This window comes from Passer montanus, unplaced genomic scaffold (genome assembly GCF_014805655.1).
Source record: "Passer montanus isolate IOZ18808 unplaced genomic scaffold, ASM1480565v1 scaffold149, whole genome shotgun sequence".
NCBI lineage: Eukaryota > Metazoa > Chordata > Aves > Passeriformes > Passeridae > Passer > Passer montanus.
The window spans coordinates 502,271-525,866 of NW_024361940.1; the positions used below are offsets into that span (position 1 = coordinate 502,271).

Sequence of the window (23,596 nt, forward strand, 5' to 3'; positions counted from 1 at the left end):
AGTTAAAGAACCCAGTTAACTAATGTATTAAAGCAGAAAGAAGAACGGTGCTAAGTCAATCAAGACATCTTGTGATGTAAGGTCATGGTTTCAAAGCAGCTGCTAATGGAAGGCAGCAGAAAGACTCACTTAGCTGCTCCTCTCTCACACACCTTAGGGTCACCTCATTACACTTGCCACTGATGAAAACCATGGGAAATATTAGGTCACAAGCTTAAACACAACACACATTGAAGCATTCCAGTTTTTCAGGTCACTGAGTAAGAGGATGGTGACACGATAGGCAGCAATACTGCTTAAAGAAAAAGCAAATGGCAAATTGTGCTTCCCTTCCATCTTTCTTCTAGCAGTAAAACACCGTAACATATTCCACTAAAACAGCATAGTTGAAAACCAAAATTAGCTGCTCCAACAAAACAAGATTTACCTGATGGAATACAGGCTCTTTCAAATCTAGGTAAACCTGGAAAGATTCAAAACGAGAAATAATTTGCAACAGAACCATCATAATGTTATTCATCTAAATATTGCCAAGGCATCTCCCGTTAGAATCAAGCCATGAGTGCCTATCCATGCACCATTAAAGTTGATCAAATATTTGAAATTTCCTCTGGCAGAACCTGAGGTTTTAACTGTGGAATTATTTTAAAATAAGAAGCACAAATATCAATATTAATAACTAACATAAGCCTTCTAATTTAGTAGAGTTGACTACATACAAAACCAATTAAGATGCTGAAGTTACCAGATGTTCTTGATATGCACTGCAAGAAGAACACATACTCAACTCTAACTGCTTTTCTTGGTTTTGACAATCATTTAACGTTTCAATTAATTTTACAAAAAGCTAGTACCTCTTCCGATTTGTAATACAGTTAATTTAATTTATCTTCCTGAAGAGGGAAAGGCACTAGACCTCAGGCATAATGTGCCGCAAGTGTAAAAACTTTTAGGAGAAAGAGAAGAGGCAAGCTGAAGATGACTTATAATAATACTTTAATTTTAAAAGAAATGTTTATCAATAAAAATTACACAGGAAATTCCATCTTTGATTGACAGTCAGCATGAAACTGAATTTATTCTTAAAGGAAGAACACTGCACTGACAAAGGGAGTCAAGTTAGCTGTGACACAAAAAAATTAGAAGCATTTTAACTAACAGCTAAGTTCTTCTCTTATTCTGCCTGTTTTAGAACACCAGTCTGCATCCTGGACTGGATATAAAAGTTCACTTTTTTGCAGTCAAACAGAATGATTCTTATTTCTACAGATGAATTAAAGTGAGAGAAGCACGAACACAGCTTATCCAAGGTCTCATATCAAGTCAATAGCAACTATTTTTCTCACATTCCTGTTCTAGCAACAGGATTATTGCTTTTCTTCCTTATTTATTCTATACAGTGGTTCAGATAGAAAGGTTTTAGGTTTCTCTGGCCAGCCACATAATTTTCCCAACAAAAGAATAATTTGTCTTTCTTGACTGGAAGTGACAGAGATTTAGTATTGCCTCTATAACATTTCTCCACTGTCAGAAAAACTGCCAACCTAAGGGTGAAAATGCAGTATTAGAAAAAGTTACTTACTATGCTGACTACGACGCTGTATGTTATTAACAAGAAAAGCAGTGCATAATTGACTGTATTCTTGTACTTGAAACATTCATACCTGGAAGAGAGGATAAAGGAGAGAGAACACATTCATCACTTACCATATAATGGATGCAATTTACAAGGTATAATATTAAAAATTTTGTGAGAAAATTGATCCAAATTAGTCTTAGGCCTAACTCCTTAAATAAAGACACATTATTTTAAGAAAAAAATTCATGCTCTTAGCAGTAAATGTTTTTTAAAAAATCTAAGGCAAAAAAATCCTAACAACAATAAGCTCAAGCATATGCCAAGAAGTAACCCACTCTAAGAAAAGAGTTTGTGAAGCAGAAGCGTTTTCAGAAGGTGCTTACAGGGTGATAATGGATGGCAAATTAGAAATTAGTTTAAAATGCAACACAGCTGTCAAAATCATTACTGAGCAAGCAGCAGTGTAGGAAAATAACTGCCTTACAAAACACTGAACTCAGATTTATTAAAATGTAGATTGTTTATGGCTTCACTACAGTTGCAGTGCAGTACATTTGCTAGATTGGGTACTGGTAAAAGTGGAAGGTAAAAGCACCTGGCTGCTCCCAGTATGTAAAACAAACAATTAAAATTAACTTCAGAATCTCTACACTACACCTCAGTCTCAGCCGTGATGGAAACATATACACATCCCAGACTGTATCTACATCAGAAAAAAGGTCTAGAAAACCCCAGCAAAAATGAATTTTGAGAAGCCCATTATCATCAGGGCTGGAGGAAGCTGTCTATATAATTCCAAATTACATTTGTGTAGCTCCTCTCCAATAAACCTGGAGAAATTGACACCATCATGAACCGTTATAAGGAAATAAAATAAAAACACATCTGGGAAACAAAAAGTCTAAAGGCAGCACAATGTGCTACACTGCAAAATGGCTTGCTGAAATAATTACACAGTCTGAGAATCAGCAGAACTGAATGATGTATAAGGGAATGTCCTGTGCACAACCACCTGCAATCTACCTTCAAGCAAACCAAAACAATTATTAAAGGCCTCCTAAACTACACATTAGCTCATTTTTTGGAGCTTTTTAATTGCTACCGGACGTAAATACACAGAAGCTTATTGGAGTTATAAATGAAGTAACAGACTTCAGTGCTTTTGAAGATAATAAAGCAACCACTGCAATAAAAAAAAAATTCAGATAGATTTTCATAGCCACTTCTCATCCTTTTTTCCAATCACATTCAAATCAGACAAATGCAAAGGCAATTTCAAGGATATAGGGAGCTACAATGGAAATATTTCCACTAAAAGAGGCATTATGATTCTGGTCCTCAGTTTGTACAAATCACACTAATGTATGAGTCATAGACTGAGGGCAATTTCCATAGATAGGGGTTTAGTCCTAAAGCATCCCATCTCCATTGCAAGCTACCAGTAGTCTTTACCAAGACATCACAATTTTCAACAGCTGAATATTTGATGTGTTCAAAAGCAAGACGGGTTTTTTTTCTCTTTTAGTCTGCAACAAGTTAATCTATCATTTGGATTTGCCAAGTGACAGAACAAATTATATTAAATCCAGAACTTGCAGCAACAGGCAAGAAAAAGCTAACTTAGGGTATCCTTACAGTTGTCAAATGCTACACTGCTCCCAAAATTAAATGGCAGAACATATCCTGGCATTGCATTAAGCTGTCATGCAGGTTCCAAGACACTCTCCCCAAAATAAGCATTCAACTCCTCATAAAATCTTGTCCCTTTAATTTTCCAGATGAGTGAAAAGCAGGTTTAGCCAGAAACCTGAAATTTGCATTTCAAGCTAGACTACATCATAGAAATCCAGCTCAAATAAACTATAATGTTGCTAATTTTGTAGGCATTACTGAAGTTGATTTTCTTATGTCTGCTGTTTTTATACAAGTAGCACTGAGCTGATTGTATACTACACTAAGTCTTTAAAGAGTAGGTTTTTTTCCCTACTAAAAAAAAACCACTGGTAAAACATATCTAAATTAGCAAAAACTAGGACTAAAGCCAGCCTGATACTCTAATATCATAATGCTGTACAAAAACAGATCTCACTGAAAGCAGTAGAAGCTTTCTCTCTATATATGCTAAATTTGGCTTCAGAGACTCTACATTTCAAAAGTTAACATTTCATAAATATTCAAGGAAAAAAGTTAACAAATACTTACAGGCAGTAGACAAACACACAACAACTGTATATCATTGGTAGTTCATCCAACAGCTATAAAAACAAAGACATCCAAACATGAAAGCTACTTCTAACACACAAGCTTGTCTAAGTTAATTAAGGAAAGGGTAAGTCTCAAGTAAACAGGAGTTTTTAATTCATTTGGATATCCATCTTCTTGACTGTACCCTAACACACAGCACTGTCAAACCCTGTTCAGCTACCAAAGCTGCTGCATTAAAAGTTTATTACTCTGAATCTTTTGAATATTACGCTTCATAAACGCCCACGCCTTCAAAGAATCTTGACATTTTTGCTGCTCATATCTCTTAAAATATTTGTAAGAATTAATTCTGTAAAGCCAGGCTGAAGAACACCATCCCATCTATTGCCTTACAGTCAGTACCATCTTACTTGACAGAGAAATTGAAATTTAATTTTTCCATAGCATAAAATACAATTTTAGCCTATTAGGATGGGCAATATGCTCACATGTTTACTTCCTAATTTTAGAAATTTCTTACATTTTTTTAATTCAGAGACAGGGTTTTTTGTTTGTTTGATGTGGAGTTCTTGTGGGCTGTATTGTTGGGTTTGCCCCAGAAATTATGGTGGCATATAATGTTTTATTATCTTAAATAGTTTTTGTACTTCGGGAGAAGACTGGTGTGTTACAGCTAAAATGGTTATTTCTCCAGGAACTTGTCACCTTAATGACTGGAATTAAAATGGTAATCACAAGAGAGTTGATTTCTCAATAGCAGGTAAACTCAAAATTGCCATTTATCAATAATAGGAAAAAGAATCATAGCATCATTTTCTTATAGAACTTCTCACCAAAGAACTTTCATGAATTTCTGCTCATAAATATAAACTTACCTCCTCTTAAGAAAGACTAAAGAAAGACTAAAGAAAGAAAATCATGGAAATGAAAAAGGATACAAATAGATCAATGAAGATCCACAGCCTCTGATTTCTAATATGTTAAGCAAACATTAATAGTTAGGGCTTTTAGAACTTTTAGAGCTTGGCTTTTAAGAAAAACAAGAATAGATGTAAAAAAGATTTTGACCTTTTTCCATCATCACTCAAAGTTCTTGGCGGCTGTGTCTGTAAATTAATTGCTTTCCTACCACTGCTATAGGCTACTTAACAAGTTCACAATCATGTTATTCTGAACAATGAAACTTGTCAAGAGCAGTGAGCAGGCTGGCTGCTTTAGCCAGCCTGATTCGGCTCGGTTTGGGATAATTTTCTAACTTCACAGTCAAAAACATCATTTTAGCTTTGAAAAAAAGTGGATCTAATTCTTTACAGAAGGAAAGAGATGAATGATGATGATCTTGAGTGGCAAGATGATGATCTTGAGTGTGAAGTATTAGCTTGTTGTGATTTTGGTCTTATAAAGCTCAGGAACTGTTCAAGAGTGCTAAACATCTCTGCTGCCCAGCAGCCACTGATAAGGCAGATGTTGCTTCTTCCTCCACACTGCCACTGCTTCTCTCCAGTGGGGAGATCAGATTGGTCTGACTTACAGGGAGCCAGGTCCAGGTGCGGAGCCAGCACACAAGCAACCTTGCAGAGTGAGGTTAAAATCCCAGGACCTGTGCATTACAGGGTCAGGGGCCACAACAGGCAGCACAAAGACAGTATCAAGAACATTGGTAGCAGCTGAAGCTAGCAGGCATGTTCGGTGGCACCTTGCCATCACAGTAGTTTATCTTTGCTGTGATGCCTTAGAGGGAACAAAAGCAATAGCTGAATTCAGCTTTATAGCAATATATTTTACAAATTCAGAAATGTGCTTTTCCAAGTCTAATAGGAATTAGCTACAGGATTAATTCATGTGGCTGTTAAAGAGCGTGAGTCATTTAACACCTCATTAAAGAAAAAGGCAGGGGAAGAACAAGAAATACAACACAGGAAAATTTTTCAAACTTGAACAGGCGCTTGCACTCATATGCTAGCAGCATCTCAGGGACATTACAGTAGCAACAAAGAGCCTCTCAAAAGATTGTAACTAGAATTTGCATGCAGAAGACAATGACTTCTGTATGCTTCTAGGAGTACTGTCAAAGGCATGCCTGGACTATGAAGAACCATGGAAAGAAGGGAACTCAGGGAGCTGATTTCACTGGCTAAATAAGCATTTTGTGCATTCCTCAAGAGTCCAATCAGGCAGATTCCCATAAAAAGAACAGAAAAGGGATGATCGCCTCAGAAGTATTCTAAACAACTGCTTTAAAGAACAGAAGTGTTCACATTTTTCTTAATTAAGCAAATTGAATTGATCATTTACAGTATTAAGACTGCAAAACAAATATTAAAAAGAAGTCTCCTTGAATAGCTATGCTGATTTTTAACCATAAGAGATAAAGTGAATTAAGAAAGTGTATTTACTGGTTGAACTGTTTCCTCCATGGTGATCAAACAAAGTAAGCAAACAATTGGAATAATTATGGACCACTTGTGGATTTCACTTGGCTGCCAAAATAAATGTACTTTCCCTGCCTCACACGAAGCCTTTTACATCAGTTGAAAAGATGATGCAAGACATTGTTGTTTCCTCCTCATCTGCTTCTGCCCCACTTTATTACCACAGTTCATAGGTCCCTTAGTTGTTCTGATGCAACACCAGAAGTATTGGGCAAGTACCAACAAAGTGACTTGGATTAAAATAAAGCCTCTACACACGCACAAAATCTCCAACAACAACTGAAAAATAACCCAAACCAAAACAAAAAAAAAACACCCCAAAAACCCCCACCTGAAACAAAAGAAATAAAAACCTACAATCTCCCCCTTCATAAAAGGTTTTAAGTCTGGATTATTTTAATGATCATGATTTCAGGGTGCCCTTGCTCACCTCTGCATCAGCACGAGAGAGGATTTGAAATACTGGCCGTGATAGGAACAAGCAGCTGAAGGAAGTAATATGAAAAAGGTGGAAATTCAAGGCACTTTCACCACCAAATACAGGTAAATGGCACCCTAATTTGGGAGAGAGTGGTGAAATGGCTCTACAAACCACCCTTTTCATATCAAGAAAAGCACCAAATATTCTTGCATGGTGACAACAGTATGCTCTGTGGAAGCTGACAATCTCCACCACATGCCAGAGATAGAAACCAGAGCATTATGGAGGCAAACAACAAACAATCAACAATATGTAGGTCCCACTGTGATCAGCAGAAATGCAGGACTCAATTCAGCTGCCACAGCATAGCTGCCTAATGCCACCTGAGATGCTCTGTCACTCCCAATACACCCAATCCAGGACTGGCAGATGTGATGGGAGTCTAAGAAACCTGCACCTCTGTGGGATGGAAGCTGAAGGCTTGAGAGAACACCCACAGGGTCTAAAATAACACTAAACATCTCTGTTTAGACAAATGAATCTGTTTTGAGCAAAGATTGCCAGTGGAGTCTGGAGAATGACTCAGCCCAGCCAACTGCCTCTCTCCACTCCACTGATTAAACTATTTCCATTGACTGTGGTGGGAACACAGACTTCCAGCACAGACTTTTAAATGTAGGTTTCTTAATCTTGAACAACATCCCACTTTACCCTGACTTTAATTCAAAGATGCATTTCCTTATTCTTTGCAGACCTAAAAGAGGACAACAGGACAAGACTTCCTGTATCCCTTTAGAAAACAGGAAATACCAGGACAATCCCTATGTCCTGTGACTTGTTATAGAATGCTGTCTACTTGAAAATAGAGAAAATGACTCAATTACTACTACTCAGAAGATACCGATTTCAGTATTAATACATCTAGATAAATAGAAACAAAGATGAGGAAAGTTACAATAAATAGCAATAACTCCAGTTTATACTGCTTGCTATTATGCCAAAGCTGTGAGAATTTTAAAATAACATCTTGTGTAAAAAGTTAACGTGATTTTCCAAAGGATAAAGTGTCCTTTACCACCATAAGTAATTGATGATAGCTCTTATTTTAGACGCAACTATATATTTCTGTATATAATAATGGAAAATACCTACTGAAACAAAACCTGCATTACTACCTTGTTGAGAGCAGGAGTGATGTACAATGATACTTAAGGTAGATTAACTCATTTTATACAAGTTTCATCTAGACAAGAAATGGCAAAATGACTGTACAGCATGATACACACAGCAAATGATTCACAGCTACTTATCAGTACTCACCTGCATTTCATACTTCAGGGTCATGTGGAAGCACCAAGATCCCAATCCCACAGCTGAAAACAAATCAAAACTATCATCAGCATAATAGTATCCATGTAAAATTTTCAGATACATTAACATGTATGCTTGACATGCATGCTTAACAGTGAGAAAGAAATCAGAACATCAGCATTCTACTGCAGGGACAAACCCCCATTTTTCCACAGCCTTCTACTTTATATGTTAGTCTCCAATGAAACCCCTGAATTTATGGGGCTTTGGGTGTGAGTGTCCTCTTTAACTCTTCTCAATACTGTGTCCCATGAATTGGGCATAATCTCAAAGAGGAGAGGAGCATTTTTTTTTAATTTTAAGTGAATTAAGATTTCTCTGTTCCAACCCTTCTACAAGGCAAAGCACCATTCAATAACTAGTACTCCTGGAAGCCTCTCAACATTTCTGCTTACTGTTCAGTTTTAAAACATGGATTTTAAGAAAAGCTTTTTGTTGTCTACATAAAACATGGTGCTAATAACACCAGGGTCTGGGGTTTGACACCCACAGGGGCTGTTCATTAAAGAGCTAGACTCGATGATTCTTGTGGCTTCCTTCTAACTCAAGACTATTCTGTGATTCAAAAGCAGAAGTGAATTGCTACTAGAACTCAGAACTAGAAATTCAAGGTAAACAAATCAACCCCACATAGGATGGATTCGTTCTGTGAAATGAGATCACCATTTCCAAACCTTCTCTATAGAAAGATGAGATTATAAGAAATTATTTCTATTTATTTGAAATACTTTCTTTACACATTTTGAATTTACTTCTGAAATTACTTTATGAGACATATGCTTTGCCTATACAGTTTTTTCAGTCAAGCATGAATAATGCTTCGTGGAAGTTAGATTTCTCTGTTTAGAGCAAAGCTGGTACAGTATTTAATGCATCATTCATTACTTTGAAATATTATCAGTAAAACACATCAAACACTAGCTCAGTTTTATATTGCAAGAACAAATACAGTAATGTGGTATCTTGTCTTCCTTCAAGAAATTATGTTTTACCTCAGACTGTAGTTTCAGAGAAAGCCAAGTAATTTGCAGTTAAGCCTTGATTACTGAGTAGTGCTGCCATATTTTGTGGCTAGAGTATCACCTTGTCTACACACACCAGTCAAGTTTCACTGATGCATAAACAAGAATTCTATCTCTGTGCACTCTGTAAAGGATTGGCAAGACAGTCAAGAGACATGTCTGGAGATGCTTCCTTAGATGTTATTAACTAGAACTGTGATTATTACACTTACTCAAGTAAATTAAATACCTAAGCATGTAACTTCACTGAAATACTGTAATACAGCAATGTTTCAAAATGTATTACCAAATACTTCAATGCCATTATTTCTCTGGGAAAACTAAGCAGAGTTCCTACCAGAATATAAACAACCACATGCACTTCTCTAAACTTTGATTACATTGGTTTGCTTCTGAAAAATCTTTCCAAACAGCAAGCTACAATGGCTTTCACCTTCATTGAGATTCTAATGAGAAATTCTCATAGCCATTTTTCTATGTATACAGAATATATGACTACAACTGCTCATTCGGGAAGAAAAAACCCATTAAGACCATCATTAAAATAGTGCCATCCATTATCCTGCCTGTCACAGAATGCAAACTCTTACAATTTGCAACAAATGTCATTTTCAAGTATGGGCAAAATCATTGCATAAGAAATTTCAACAGATTTTAAATTAAAATATGTGGTTGGGATTTTCTTGTTTGTTTTTATTACTGTTATTTGGGTTAATAAATCTCAATAATCAAGGAATTCCTTTCCTTCCTCCTATACAGTAAGAAGCAATTATTTCTAGACTAATTCTTCTTCAGTCTTTGAAAAAAACCTAGAATGCTAAAGATATTAGTATTTCAAGCCATTAATCCCATGACTATAATTAGTTTTTACAGTTAAAATTGACAGAACCCCTCTTTCTTCTGTGCAATAATCATACCTGGAGTTTCTCTGATTATGAAATTTTACTATGCATCATAGAACACTGTTTTATTTATAGTATCTATATAAAATAGATATCTGGATGAAGAACAGCTTACAGGGACAGATCTTATGGTTCCAGGCTCGAGACATTTTTAAGAAATATTTACTTTAAAAAACCATCTGCAATGAGACATTCTGCCAGCTTTATACTTTTCAAAATATGAGTGATCACGATCACTGCAATGACACAAGTTTTCAAGAGAAGCAACTCTCCCATACAGCCACTGACATGCTGAACAATAAATTTGCTCCTTACCTTGTAAGCAGTTTTCATATTTTAGGTGTTTGCTTTGGCAAAGGAGCTTAACTCGCTAAAAGCTGCATATTGGTTGGGAAGCTTTAACACCATCTGAAGCAGTAAGTACTATTTCCTCTCTAACTACTGTAACTCATTTTTCATAAATACTACAAGTCATTTGGCATTTTTACATCAATGAACCTCCCAAGTTACTGGGGATATATATAAATTATGTACTAAGCACAGAATACACATTAAATCCCAATTTTATGAGATCAAAATGGCATTTCAGAAGACAAGAAATGCAAAGTCAGGGCTGCTGCTCTATGCAGACTAACAGGGTCTTTTTCCGTCCTGCAGCAAACACCCTGTGTGGTTACTGCCAGTGGATAAAATAGTGGTGTTATGATGATGTAAAATCAAAGCACCTACAAACTTCATACACACACTGTCAAAAAACTTCTGGGCAATACCTATGGCTAGAAATAATTGAATATTATACAAAAGATCCAGCGCTATATATGAACCCTAAAAACCTCCAGGATTTGAATCCGAGAGGGATTTTTTCCAATAGTTTTAGGAAGCATCATAAGCATCATATAATCAGTGATAATTCACTTTGATGTAACTATTCCATCAGCACTCAAAATTCTCGTTATGAGCCTATAAATCCTTTACAGAAAAAGCAGTTTATTAGGATTTCACAGAAATGGTAACTATACAGGCACTGCATGAAAATATTCTGAAGGAAGGATGCTCCAGATGCAAACACCATTATTTAGGTATCTACACATGAACTAGGTATCAAAGCCTCCACTGTCATTATTACGAGTAATACAGCTGGCCAAACGGGTATTCTAGAACAAGTCAAATGATTCTCCTGGCTTTACTGACTGCACTGGCAGACAGAACCCTCTGCACAGGTAGACACATACATTTAGGTGTTTAATTTTGGAGCTGAATTCCATTTTATTTTTTTACAATGGTAGCGCTTAATCAAACAACAACACACTGTATCATTAAAAGTTAAAGAATGAAACAAGATGAAAAAGTAGAATTAAATTAACTATTTTAATGGATTATTTTGTGTTGTAATGGTTTCCCTCCACAGCATAAGAGACAGGAGAGACACTGGTTACTCCAGAGGTACAGCTCTGCAATTAACCTCCAGCTTGGCTGGTACTATTCCCAGACATTGCGGTACAAGTGTCTGTACTAGTGAGTTGTTGGGACAGTCTGTGGTATGAATCTGGCTTGTTCCAATGAGCACTTTCCCCAGGCAGCTTCCAGGCACAGCCCAGCAGCAGGGAGAGTCTGGGGCTGGTGCTCAGCAGGGAATCTGTATGCAGTCATGTTGTTTTGGAGGCTAAGATGAACAGACACTGGCTGTTCCATGCTGCTTGGCTCCAGCACACATGAATGTTCCCAACCACAGCTGATTTAACAACACTGACGTGGCCCTGGGAGCTTCTCTACAGGTGTTAGGTAAGAGGAAGGGAATTAACTCCGACTGAAGAGGTTCTAACAACTGTTTTCACAGACACAAAGTTTCACTGGAAATTAGATTTAGTAAGTTGCTTAAGAGTTCCTATGGCTATTCCTAATATAGAAAAATTTTTACACCTTTTTCCTTTCCTCCACTTAGGCACCGTTTGAATGACTGAGCCCTGATTAAACAGGCCAAAAAAATACAAATCAGAACAATCCTTCCAAATTTCAAGTGAAGAATCTAACAAACATTACTTCATGAAGTGTGTTCTTATTTCATTAGATTCAGAAGTTACACTTCTTTATATATATATTTATATACACAGACACACAGATTTGAAAAATCAAGACCCTCCCTTCCAGAATATGAACCATTTCAGAATCACAGTTCCCCAGGATGTATGAGGAACTGGCATGTGTAGAACCTGATACAACGCTCCAGAATCATAAGAAACTACTCAAAACTAACTGCTTATTCCTTGATATAGGAATGGTCTGATGATTTGTTCCACCTACTTCAGGTGATGCAACATACTGCAATAATGGCTTAAGATTATTCTTCATAATGTATATGTTGATTAAATCGTTCTCTACAGCTTAAAAGTCATATCCAGTTCCTACTGAGTTAATTGAGAACATGCACTTTATGCTGAAAGGCAGCAGAAAAAAGGGCTGAGAACAGTGTGCTGTATCTCAAAGGTCTTGCTGAAAAATGTAACTCCGTATTGGCACCAGTACGAACAAGAAATTTATTTGAACAATTATTTAGAAATACCACTTGTTGTTCTGCCAAGATCTTACCGTGTATGTGAAACAAACAGAACTTCCATAGTGCAAAAGGCATTTACTTCAAAAAGGAAATAAATGTCAACCAAAGAGATTGTGGGTATAAAAGGCAAGCACTGAACATGGCGTGGTAAAACACAAAGAAACTGACAATCATCTAAATGTCTGGAAGCATGCAAAAGAAGCAGCTGATTTGGATCAAAATAATGTCTAGAAACAACACCTCACGTTCTTAAATGCTAACAGATTTAATTTTAACGTTGGCTTTGACAGCTGTCTTTCAGTATCTTGTAAAATCTCAGTAACTATTCAGAATTGTTAAAACCAAAATACCCTCCCTTCCACCCCCATCTTCAGAGCAGAACTGTTAAAGAATTTCTACTTCGACAAAACAACCCTCACTTAGAAGCTCTGCTGCATGATCTTTAATGAAGCATGCTGTCTCAAGTACAATCACAAGTTTGTGTTAAATTCACTATCTTTTCACAGATTAAGTCTACATTTATTTGTAACAAATTAAATAAACAGAGTGAAACCTGTTAATAAATAAAATAAATAAATGGAAAGAATTCTGTCTGGTACTTCTTACAAAGATAATTTTCTGTACACTTACTCTATCTCCATTTCAGTATGCCTCTTGTTCAGTCACAAGCACAGACAGAAAGGCAGTGCTCCTGACATATTTCAACCATATTTAAAATTCTTTTTATGCTTTCATTCACTGCTTTTTTTCTGCAGTAGAGCAAATGTTAAGTGGTTTGTGATTCTAAATCATCTTGTTCCTGTTTTTCACTGCAAACTATGAAGTCTTCTACATTTCTTTACATCTTTCAACTGCTGTAAAACACGGTTACAAATATTGAAGCAGACACAAAGCAGAAGGGAACCACTTTTGGGAGAGACCTTTAATGTTAGGTTCCAACATATGAGACAAAAATCAAGCCATTTATTACTTCAGACAGGAATCAAAGCCAACTCAGACACAGATGAGCCTAGATGTAACTCAGGACTGCCTTCCAGCACTGCTGTCTAAATACAGGCTGAGCTCCTCTTCAGCAACAACAGAGAGAGGAAAAACTGAAATCCAAGGTATTTACTGTGATCAAAGACAGTTGGTTTTGGTGGGTTTTTTTGTCGTGGTTTTTTTGGTTGTTGCTTGGAGATTTTTTGAGTATGTGTGTGTTTTTGGGTTTTGGCGTTTTTTTTTGTTTGTTGTGTTGGATTTTTTTTTTACTATTTTAAACATTAAATGGGATATGAGAAATGGCCATCTGGTGTGACAGCCTGACATTCTGCTCAGATAGAGACCGCACACTCTGTCCATCATAGACTGTCACTGACAGAGGTAGCCACAAATCATGGTGAAAACAGTTTCAACTGAGTTTTAATTTAAGGGGTTCCTCATTTTCATAGTTTAAAAAGAATGGCAGTATGGGACACTTTGATTCAAGAACTCCCAAAGTCAATTTCAGCAAACATTTACACACCATTTCTTACCACCTCTTTTTAAAAGTAAGCCCTGACCTTTAAGAATTCTCTCCGTTTCACACTGAGACAAAAATTAATAATTATGTGAAACCACAGAAAGCCTACAAATGGCTTATTAGAAAGTGCTCAGACAACATGAAATGCAGTGCATTGTTGCTGCCTATCTTTCACATAGATCACGAAAGCTAATATAACTGAAAACTGGTGAATTTGCACCTTGTGTATGTTACAGTTTAACTGGCAACAAGGATACATTTGACATATGGATATGTGTTTTTCAACAATGTCCGCCTAAATACATAACATGCCAATCTTAAAAGTAACATTTATCAATCCCTTACCACTCCAAAGACTGGGAAAAATCTCCATAAAGACAGGAGGTATAGCAAACACAGAAATCCTGCGAAACACAGAAATTCTATGAAATCTAGTTTTGAGACCCAACTGCCAAATCTGAACCATCTTCAAACGTCTTTTCTCATAAGGAACAAGACTTCTAGTCACACAATTAACATTTAAAAGGAAGTTGGCTATTTTCTGAATTTTGTTATTTTGGAATGGACAGACTTCCCTTGAGTTGATCTAAACATAAATATCATGTTGTTCTTCCATTCTTGCAAAACCTTCCAGACATGATGGCTGGGTGATATATACCAAAGAGGAACTGGAAACAAATTTGAAGTAATGAAAGAATGACTTTCTAGTTCCCTCTACATCTTGGCCACTTCTTATGCTACTCTCCCATACAAAAGTCACAAAAATATTAATATAGTGTGAAACTGTTTATAAATAGAATACACAAAACACATTCTGCAAATCATTAGAAAAGTACAGGGAGCAAACTAAGATGCACTGAGCAGGACCCAAAGCCAGAAAAGGATCACTTTAAAATCTTTAAAATCTAATAGAATTACATAGTGAATTCTAATTTCATGTTCCTATAACAGATACAAATTTCTGTAAACATTAGCAAGTGTAGCAAACTGAGGTCTACTTTTCACACACATAGTATTTGGATTTAAGTACTGGGTTTATTAATATCTAGATATATTTTCCATTGCATATCTGAGCTCTCTTTATAATGAAAGAGCAAATTAGTTTTACACATACCTGTAAGACACAAATATGCAGCTAAATACCGTTTTTCAAGGCCATCTTTATAGGTCTGAATCGCACCATAGATTGGAGGTAGAATGAAAATCAGGTTACTCACTGTGTTCCCTGTAGGACAGAAACACAAAGCAGAGATTTAGAATTGGGTACTATGCACTTTAACTAAATCTAATAAAATTACATTCACTCATTAGAGACCAGTTCAACAGTTTTCATCCAGAAAGTGACCCAGCAAGACACCACTGCTCTCCATCCCTGGTGTACCAGAATGTGTCCCTGCCCACAGCAAGGGACTTGGAACTTGAAGGTTCCTTCCAACCCAAACCCTTCTAGGACTCTATCCTACATTCTACCCAGTGCAAAGAAATGACGTGCTGCAGAGACCAGAGAAAGCAATAAAAGCCAGGACCTCAGCTCTTGTACACTGATTTAGATTTGGCTTGTTTTTCTTTTCCCAACTGTGCTAACCTAAGCAAAAGTGCAATGAAATCCTGCAAAGTTTAAGTGAAACAAAAGGAAATGGTCCATCTCTGAACAGAAGGGATGCAGATTCAGCTTTTTCACTTAACCACAAATCATAATTTTGAGAATAGAGGTTATGTTATGGGAATTAAATGCCATACAATTTGGAAAATGAGCAAATCTGTTAAAAAAAGGCTTATACAAAATAAACTGCACATTTTCACACACCATCAGTTCAATATATATAAAACTGAAATCTAATTTGCTAATATCCCAATGAAATACACAATTTATGAGGCTACGAAGACACCAAAACCCCCATATTTCTGTATTTTTTATTCAGCAGAAAATCCCATAAGCATTTCACATTCTAGAACAAGGAATAAGAGTGAGCAGGTCCTTTCTGAATCACATCCCTAATTCAAGCAGCCATTTTTTCAGGAGTCCTACTTGCCAAGATCCATCCAAAAGAAAAGCAAAACATAGCAAAATATATTAATATAATCCTAAGGTATTGCAGCACCTCTAAACACAAAAATCCATACTTCACAATTCTAAAGAAAATTCATACTCAAATGGAAAAAAGGTTATTTCAGAACACATGTAGCAGAAGTGTACCTGGTTCCCTTGAACAAGGTAGCTCTTCTACATTCTCACAAAGTACATACAAATCTCACTTGGAGACAGCCTTCTCAACCAGTTAAAAATCTCATCTGATTTTTATCAGAAATTCTTTAAATCACTTCCTTACTGATTTAACATTGTATCCTGCCCAACTATGAATTTCACCAAGTTATAACAAGTCAAATCAGATGTGCCAGAGATTCACTCTTCTAGTCAGCTCAGAAGTTCCTCCATGTAAAAGAAGCCCAGCTGAAAACAAAAATCTTCTGTAAGGATATACAAGTTTATACCAATATAAAAGGCCTTTTTTGTGTTTAAATTCTTTGTGGAATCATTACTCTTTTACCATATTCCCGCAGTGTTGCAGTGGGTGGTGATTCACTTTTAACAGAGACCACGTTTGGAAGAAATTCACTCAAAAATGCTGTTGTGTGACACACTGACCATTGCCATGTCCTCCAGTAAACTATGCAAGCATGTCATTGAGCCTTGAAAAGTAGAATAAAGGTTACATAGTCTGGATAGCGAAACTTCTGCTTTCTAAAGCAGTGCTCAGCTATGCCCATTTTCAAGAGTAGTCAGTAGACATTATATAAATGCCACTATTCAAGGTCACTTGGTTATAAAACTGTCAAAAGCCTGGCAAAAATTCAAATATGAAATGCCAAACAAAAGAAATACCATTATGTTTATCCACAATTGGGAAGGCACATGACTGTGGAAGAGAGTTGCCGTAGGATAACAAACTTCAGATGGGTGTAAGAATGCAGAAAACAGATTCTTCTCTAGGAAAGGGAAGGGAAGGTTTCAACACTTCCTGTAAAGCTATAATTACATTAAATTATTGAAAATTTATGAGCATTTAATCTGGGAACATCTTGCTGAGAGAGGAAATACCATAGACCTAATCTAGCTGTACATTCCTGCCACTCCTTCTCTGCACTTTTTGGCCCATATTATTCAGAACATTTGCAGCATGGATTAGGCAAGCCTATCTGCAAACATACTTACTGAAAGTTGTGCACATTTTTTTAAAAAGGGGAAATGGGGGCAGGGGAACAATAAAGTACTCTGGCCTGCTGCTAGCAAAATTACTTTTTTCAAGAACAAAAACTCCAAGGCCTCTTGCAAATCAGGTCCCCAGGAATGCATATTTCATAAAAGTCTAGTTAGTCTTTACAGGATTATCCTCACACAGAATAGCTTATAAATTCATTAAAAGGGATTTTTAGTAATTCCACCAAAAAATGGAAGTGGGATATGCACAGAGATTAGCAAAAAATATCAAGAAAGAATAAAAAGGTGACACAATGCAGACACATAACTCTACAGTTATTTCATAAACAAGGAAGTGAAACAGTTATTTAACAAACAAGGAGGTCGAAAATGGGAAAACAGTTCAAACTGTCAAAAAAAAAATCTTTTTTTCACTAAATTTCCTTTTTTTAAAACAGGGGAAACATAATACAACAGAGCTCCATGGGAAAACCAGTGAATGAAGAAATTGCAACTTAAGCACAAGGCAAAAGATACACAAAATAATTAAAGAAGAAATTATTGGTTGTGCCTATAAGAAATAGGGTACATCAGAAATTTGACAAATGCACATGGATAGACCTGAGCATAACTCTACTATACTTTCACTACTCTACTACCAGTACTTTCACTACTGGATTCCTTGAATGCTGGTCCAGGGAGTAACTTAACTTTCCTTTAGTGACCAAAGACTGCTTCTCAACATTTTATCTTCAACATGTCCATCAAAAGAAAGGCAAACCACATGATCTAGGGGATAAATGAATGAATTTGCAGACTGAAATGACAAGAACAGGATTAAATATGATTCATATTCACCTTCCAATGTGAATATGAATCCTTATTCCATATGTAGAATTAATCTATTTGAAGAGGCAGAAAAGTGAATTTAGACTGCATGGTAATTGACCATTAACCATCACTGTATGCACCAAACCCCTTAAACTTATTTCCAGTAGAGGCAGTGAAAATAGTCATGTCTTCATGCAAGACAACAGAGGAGCACACTGTTCTCTAGATATTGATAAAAGAAAAGAGAAAGCTCATCAGGTGCAAAGAAGCTCCACTCAGATGAGAGTGATGAATGGGAGCCTATAATTTCAGAAGGGACAAAAATTGCTCAGCTCACTGAACAAAACAATGTCTGGATGGAACAAGACTGTGTTCTGTAAAGACATCGTTTGTCAATGCCAATGACAAAAGGGAGCTGTTTGAACTGAAGGATAATACTGACAATGACTAAATAGATATAAACTAACCCTAAATAAATTCAGGCTAGAATAAAGAGGGGAAAGCTTCCCATTAGAGAGGAAATATTTACAACTGTTTCCCAACAGAAATGAGCAGCATGATGAACCTGCTTTCAGAGTGGAGCTCAGGAAGCTCCACAATCAGATTACATGCTGCCATAGCCTACCAGAGTACTAAACCAGACCGTAACCACAAAGATTATACACGGTACCAGTACAGGGCTAAATTAAGGTCTAATCATGATAATGTGACTGACTGCACAAATTTCCATGTAAGTCTTTCAAGACTGTTTTAATGCAAATCATTGTTTCAAAGTCATGTTTTATTCATTGAGAGAATGCCATAAGGTACCAGAACAAAATCAAATTTATGCAAAACATCTTTTCAACAAGCTTCTGTCTGTAGGAAGAAGAACAGTATGAGTGTTAAACCACATCTGCTTCCCGTTCCACAAATACAGCAGCAAAACCTGATAAGTGTTTTTCTTATGCATATACATTCACAGTCATCTTCAGGCCCTAAGAAATACGTGTACTATCATTAACATACAAAGTTCTGTACAAAGACTGACCACAAATACAAACAAAAATAACTTAAAAAGGGAAATTGTTTCTACAGGCAGATCTAGGTACAATATACAGCTTACTGTTGCACAGCCACTGCAAACACATTTAGGAAGGTCACAAATTTGAAGTACCTTTCATAAAATTTCCATTTTTCCAAATATGTAGTTAGTTCTACACTAGAAAGTAAGTGCTACAATAAATTTGGATGAAGAGTCAAAAGAGAAAAAAACCCTGTGAAGTTACAAATAAGTTGCAAAATATCATGGTCATAAAGGAATAATAAACAGGATGCAAAAAGATAAGGAAAAATGCTGGGAGTTACAACAAAGATGCTGGTTTTGGTGAGGGAGGAAAAGTGCTATCATAAAAAAGCAAAAATTATCATGTTCAACTTTTGATAAGGTGATCAGTGTGACTTAGCATGTGTTAAGACATGCTTTCTCCTATGTTTGTATACAGAATGACAGCAAGATTCACCAAGCACAAGGATCTTTCCAAATTTTAAAATGTTCTTGCTCTCTCTGTCAAACAAATCAAGACTTTTCACTCTCTTATGGTTTTTAAAAGACTCATACCAATAGAAATAAATGTTACCCTCAGAGAGAAAAGAAGAAAACATTTGCTGTTGAAAAAGTTTACTATACATAAAGAGCTCATTTAATATCAGGACTAACAAACCACAGTAAGATTTTTCATTATAGTAAGATTTTTGCATCCCACCATGAAACAGGAGAAAGGTATATATTTTAGAAAATAGCAGCCACTTTCCTAAGTTGTAATAGAATCAAAGTATCCCTTTAAGTAAACACACAATCAAACAAAATTTTGGAGCTGAAAACATCAATTTCATTGTCTGGATATCATGGTGCTCTGCACAGTCAATTTCTGAATCATGTAGCTTTATCTTTTTACATCACTGCAGGAAGAAATTAAAAATAATTATAAAAAACAAAGCCTGTCAGATGGCATCATGTAGAATTTGATTCATCCTTCTATCTGCTATATAAGCAATTCCATTTCATAGTTTTGTTTCTGGAATCACCTTACTCAGTTGTGGTACAAAATCAGCTCATTATTAGAGAGTTTACCAAGTTTCAAGAAATTGCAAAGCAATGCAATTCAGGCACATTTGAGAGCATAACCATCTACCATGAGATATGCTTTCTGCTCAGAAGCACCAAGTACACAGAACCACCTGGTTTGGCCGCTAACTTCAACCTCGCGCTGTTTTCGCTTACGGCTTATCACCAGGAGGGCAGAGCAGCAATTAGATTTTCACTTCCACCAGCCAGTTTTAATATATTCCACTTCAAAGTCTACAATAACTGCACTTCAGAGTGTCAGGAAATGAAAACTCCTGTTTCCATTTGATATTTCAGAAGGACCTCAAGGGGAGAAAACCAAGTCATCCCAACAGGAATTTTGCCAACTTGTAATTATTGGACTCCCTACTTGCTAATGTGCATGAAGGATCAATATAAACTTCCTGTCAATTACTGAAATACAACACAGTGTTACTGCAGGCTGTAACACAGGACCAACACTGACTTAGAAATAAAAATTATAAAATAAATTTTAAAAAATGGGAGTATGGGGTATTTGGTTTTAAGCTATAAGATCCATTTCTTATGTTGCATAATTCTCCTTTCCAAATACTAAACTAGCCTTGATTTTCTTTACTGGGACATTAATTGAAGGTACAACTTGAGCAATTCAGCTGCAACTTGTACTGGCCACCACATTTCTAATAACCAAATGGGAAAAATACTAAAGGAAACAAATACTGAAGGAACTAGTGAACTGTATAAGCTGTGTATGAAAGCTTCCTGAGGAACTATAAAAATGGGTACACATAAATAACAACACAAATCAATGAATCTTTACTGAGACTACTAGATCTTCCTCGGAATTTAAAATAATATCAGAAATCTATGGAGCAAGATCACATAGATCATAGGAATAATAAAATTAAAAGACAGATAAAACAGCACAGAAAAATATAATGAAGTACATTACAAAAGAATGCTGTATTAATTTATCTCTGTATAGAAACTGTCATACTATTACGAGAAAAACTGTAAGGCATAAATAAGAGGGAGGGAGTAGATACAACAACTAGGAGTACTACACAGGAAAAGGAAGACCTGAAAAGGGAAAGAACAGCTACCTAAATCTCAGCCAGACAGAAGCTACAAGAAGGCAATGTGGAATCTAAAGGATTTATATGGGGGAAGAATTGAAAAGAAATATTATTTGCATTACTAAAGAAGAGCATTCTGATGAGCACTAACAGGCTGAACCAAGGAAAAGAGAAGTCTCAGTAGGACATCTAGAAATCTAGCACCTGGCAGCAGCAACATCTCCCAAAAGAAACCATGAATTCTGGAAGAGTTTCAAACAGAATGCACTGCAAGAAGGGAACAATGCACCATGGGTGAAAAGAGGTGGCAAACAAGGTAGGAACACAGGCTCCTTCCCAAGGCCAGCACCAACTCAGATGCATACCACTGATGTGAGCACACAGCGTTCCAGTCGCACGTGTCTCAGCCCAGCAGCAGAGCTGCTTCCAGTAAGTCCAAGTGCTGGGACAAGGCCAAAACAACTGAAGGCAACATTGCTGCTGCAGAGCTGGTGGCCAGCTGGAAGTTTAAGTGTTTGAAGTCAGAATGCAGGGCAGCGCTTCTAGACCTTCTAGGCTGCTTCTCCCTTGCTGGGCCTCCATTTCTCCAGGATAGCACAGCACAGATATGTAAGCTGATATCCTCCTGAAGAGATAAACCATTGCAGTGATATATTGGATTGGCGAGGGGTAAAGAGGCAATTTCAGGAAAAAAAATTAATTATTAACAACACAATTTGATTTTTATTTCCAGTTTACATTTATAAGTGGTTCCAACATACTGCATCAAGTGATACATTCCAATTTATGGTTTTACACACTTTATATTCCAGCTGCAGAATTCATTCCCTTGGTATTCATCATACTAGTCCAGCTAATATTTTTAGATGGTTTTAGTCTGATTACACTATTTCATGTTACACTTGTGTTCTTTAAAACAATCAAAGAGTATTTAGAAGAGAAAGCTCTCGACACTGCTGACTAACAAAACACACACAAGTAAGCTCAGTTCAAACCTGTAAAGTGTGAGAGTATTTTCTTATGCACAAGCCTCTTTGGAATGCACATCCTACAAAAGCCCTTATTATAAACTGTTTCTAAATAGCCCTAGGTTACAATTAAGCTATCCTTTTCCTTACCCTCATCTCTGCAAACTGGTACTGTATAGTAAAGGCATTTGAAAACTACAACCTAACAGAAGACTATACTAACACTGACTGTTTCTTAGGTAAATTATACTAAAAAAATGAGAGAAAACTAATACTTAAATTCATATTTTAAAGCTCCACTTGTTTCTTCATAAGAAAACAATACCCTTGAAGATATCCTTGCAATCCCAGAAATACAACAGTTGTGTTTATAGTGCAAATTTAAATTTAGACAGTGAAACATTTATTGCAGGGGTAAATAAATTTTTGCTCTTTCCCCTCAAATCTAAAACACATTGGTGACCTATTTAGTCTCCTTTACTGCAAGGTCTAAGCAACCCCAGTCTTCTGTCTCAATATCCCTGCAAGACAGGCTGGATAAAGCTGCCTGAATCACAAAGAAACCTGTATAAAACTGAAGTCGGGACCTTCAAACACCAAAGTGTTCCTCTAGCCACTTGACCATCCTCAGCCACCACAATAAAATTGAATGAGTTCACCACACCACTTCTCGTAAGTAAAGCTGCAAAGTCACAGTAAGAGCTGGGTACTTTCCAGAAACAATGTTTTTGTTACCAATTCTCATGGTTAACACAATGAACTTCTCCTCCTGAAATTCTTAAAGGCTATCACAAGTGAAGAAAAAGTGCATAAAGCCCCAGAATTTGCACTGTTTTTTTTTTTTTTTGAGGAAGGGTCACTTCTGATTTTTTTCTGAGGGATCTGTCTCAAAACTTTTCATGAGTGAAGTCTGAGATCAGCATGAACTGCCTTCCCCAGAAGAGCATTAGAAGGGCAGATTAAAATGTGGAGGACCAGCTGTGAAGTTTAACAGATAATTATGAAAGCAATTGCAATAAAAATATTCTGAGGTGATAGGCCAGAATAAGGATAGCTACAACACCTAAATTAAAAAGACAAGTACTGTCTTCTCTTTTGAAGCCTATTATCTTATTGTAGTTGCACCTTTATCACACCAATGCCTGTCATAAGCACAGGGCATGGTGGAACACTAATAAATGGTTTTTGCATTTTGAATATAGCATTACCTGAAAAATAATAGTATTTAGAAACACGATAATAAAGATAAAAGCATCTATTCATGATCATTTTTTTGAGACTGCAGGAAACAGCTTGGACAAATATGATAGTATACACCTTCTTTACAGGACATTTTATTCTCAATCCAAGAAATTAACAATTAACCAGACTGCAAGAAATAAACTTGCATTACAGCCAGATGCTATGCCATTCTGTCATACTTTAATACTGCTTTCCTAGGTATGG

The 23,596-nt window shown here is 36.4% G+C and overlaps 1 protein-coding gene across 1 annotated transcript in view; it reads right to left on the reverse strand.

The window, feature by feature from the left end:
* The window catches only part of ACER3 (alkaline ceramidase 3), a 56,217-nt gene that overhangs the window by 21,787 nt on the left and 10,834 nt on the right, over window positions 1–23,596 (reverse strand). The window contains exons 2-6 of the mRNA XM_039701084.1: window positions 15,102–15,212; window positions 7,958–8,010; window positions 3,782–3,834; window positions 1,583–1,664; window positions 428–463 (exon numbers count right to left, since the gene is read on the reverse strand). Coding sequence (XP_039557018.1) covers window positions 428–463; window positions 1,583–1,664; window positions 3,782–3,834; window positions 7,958–8,010; window positions 15,102–15,212 — 335 coding nt within the window. The remainder of the gene's footprint in view (window positions 1–427; window positions 464–1,582; window positions 1,665–3,781; window positions 3,835–7,957; window positions 8,011–15,101; window positions 15,213–23,596) is intronic.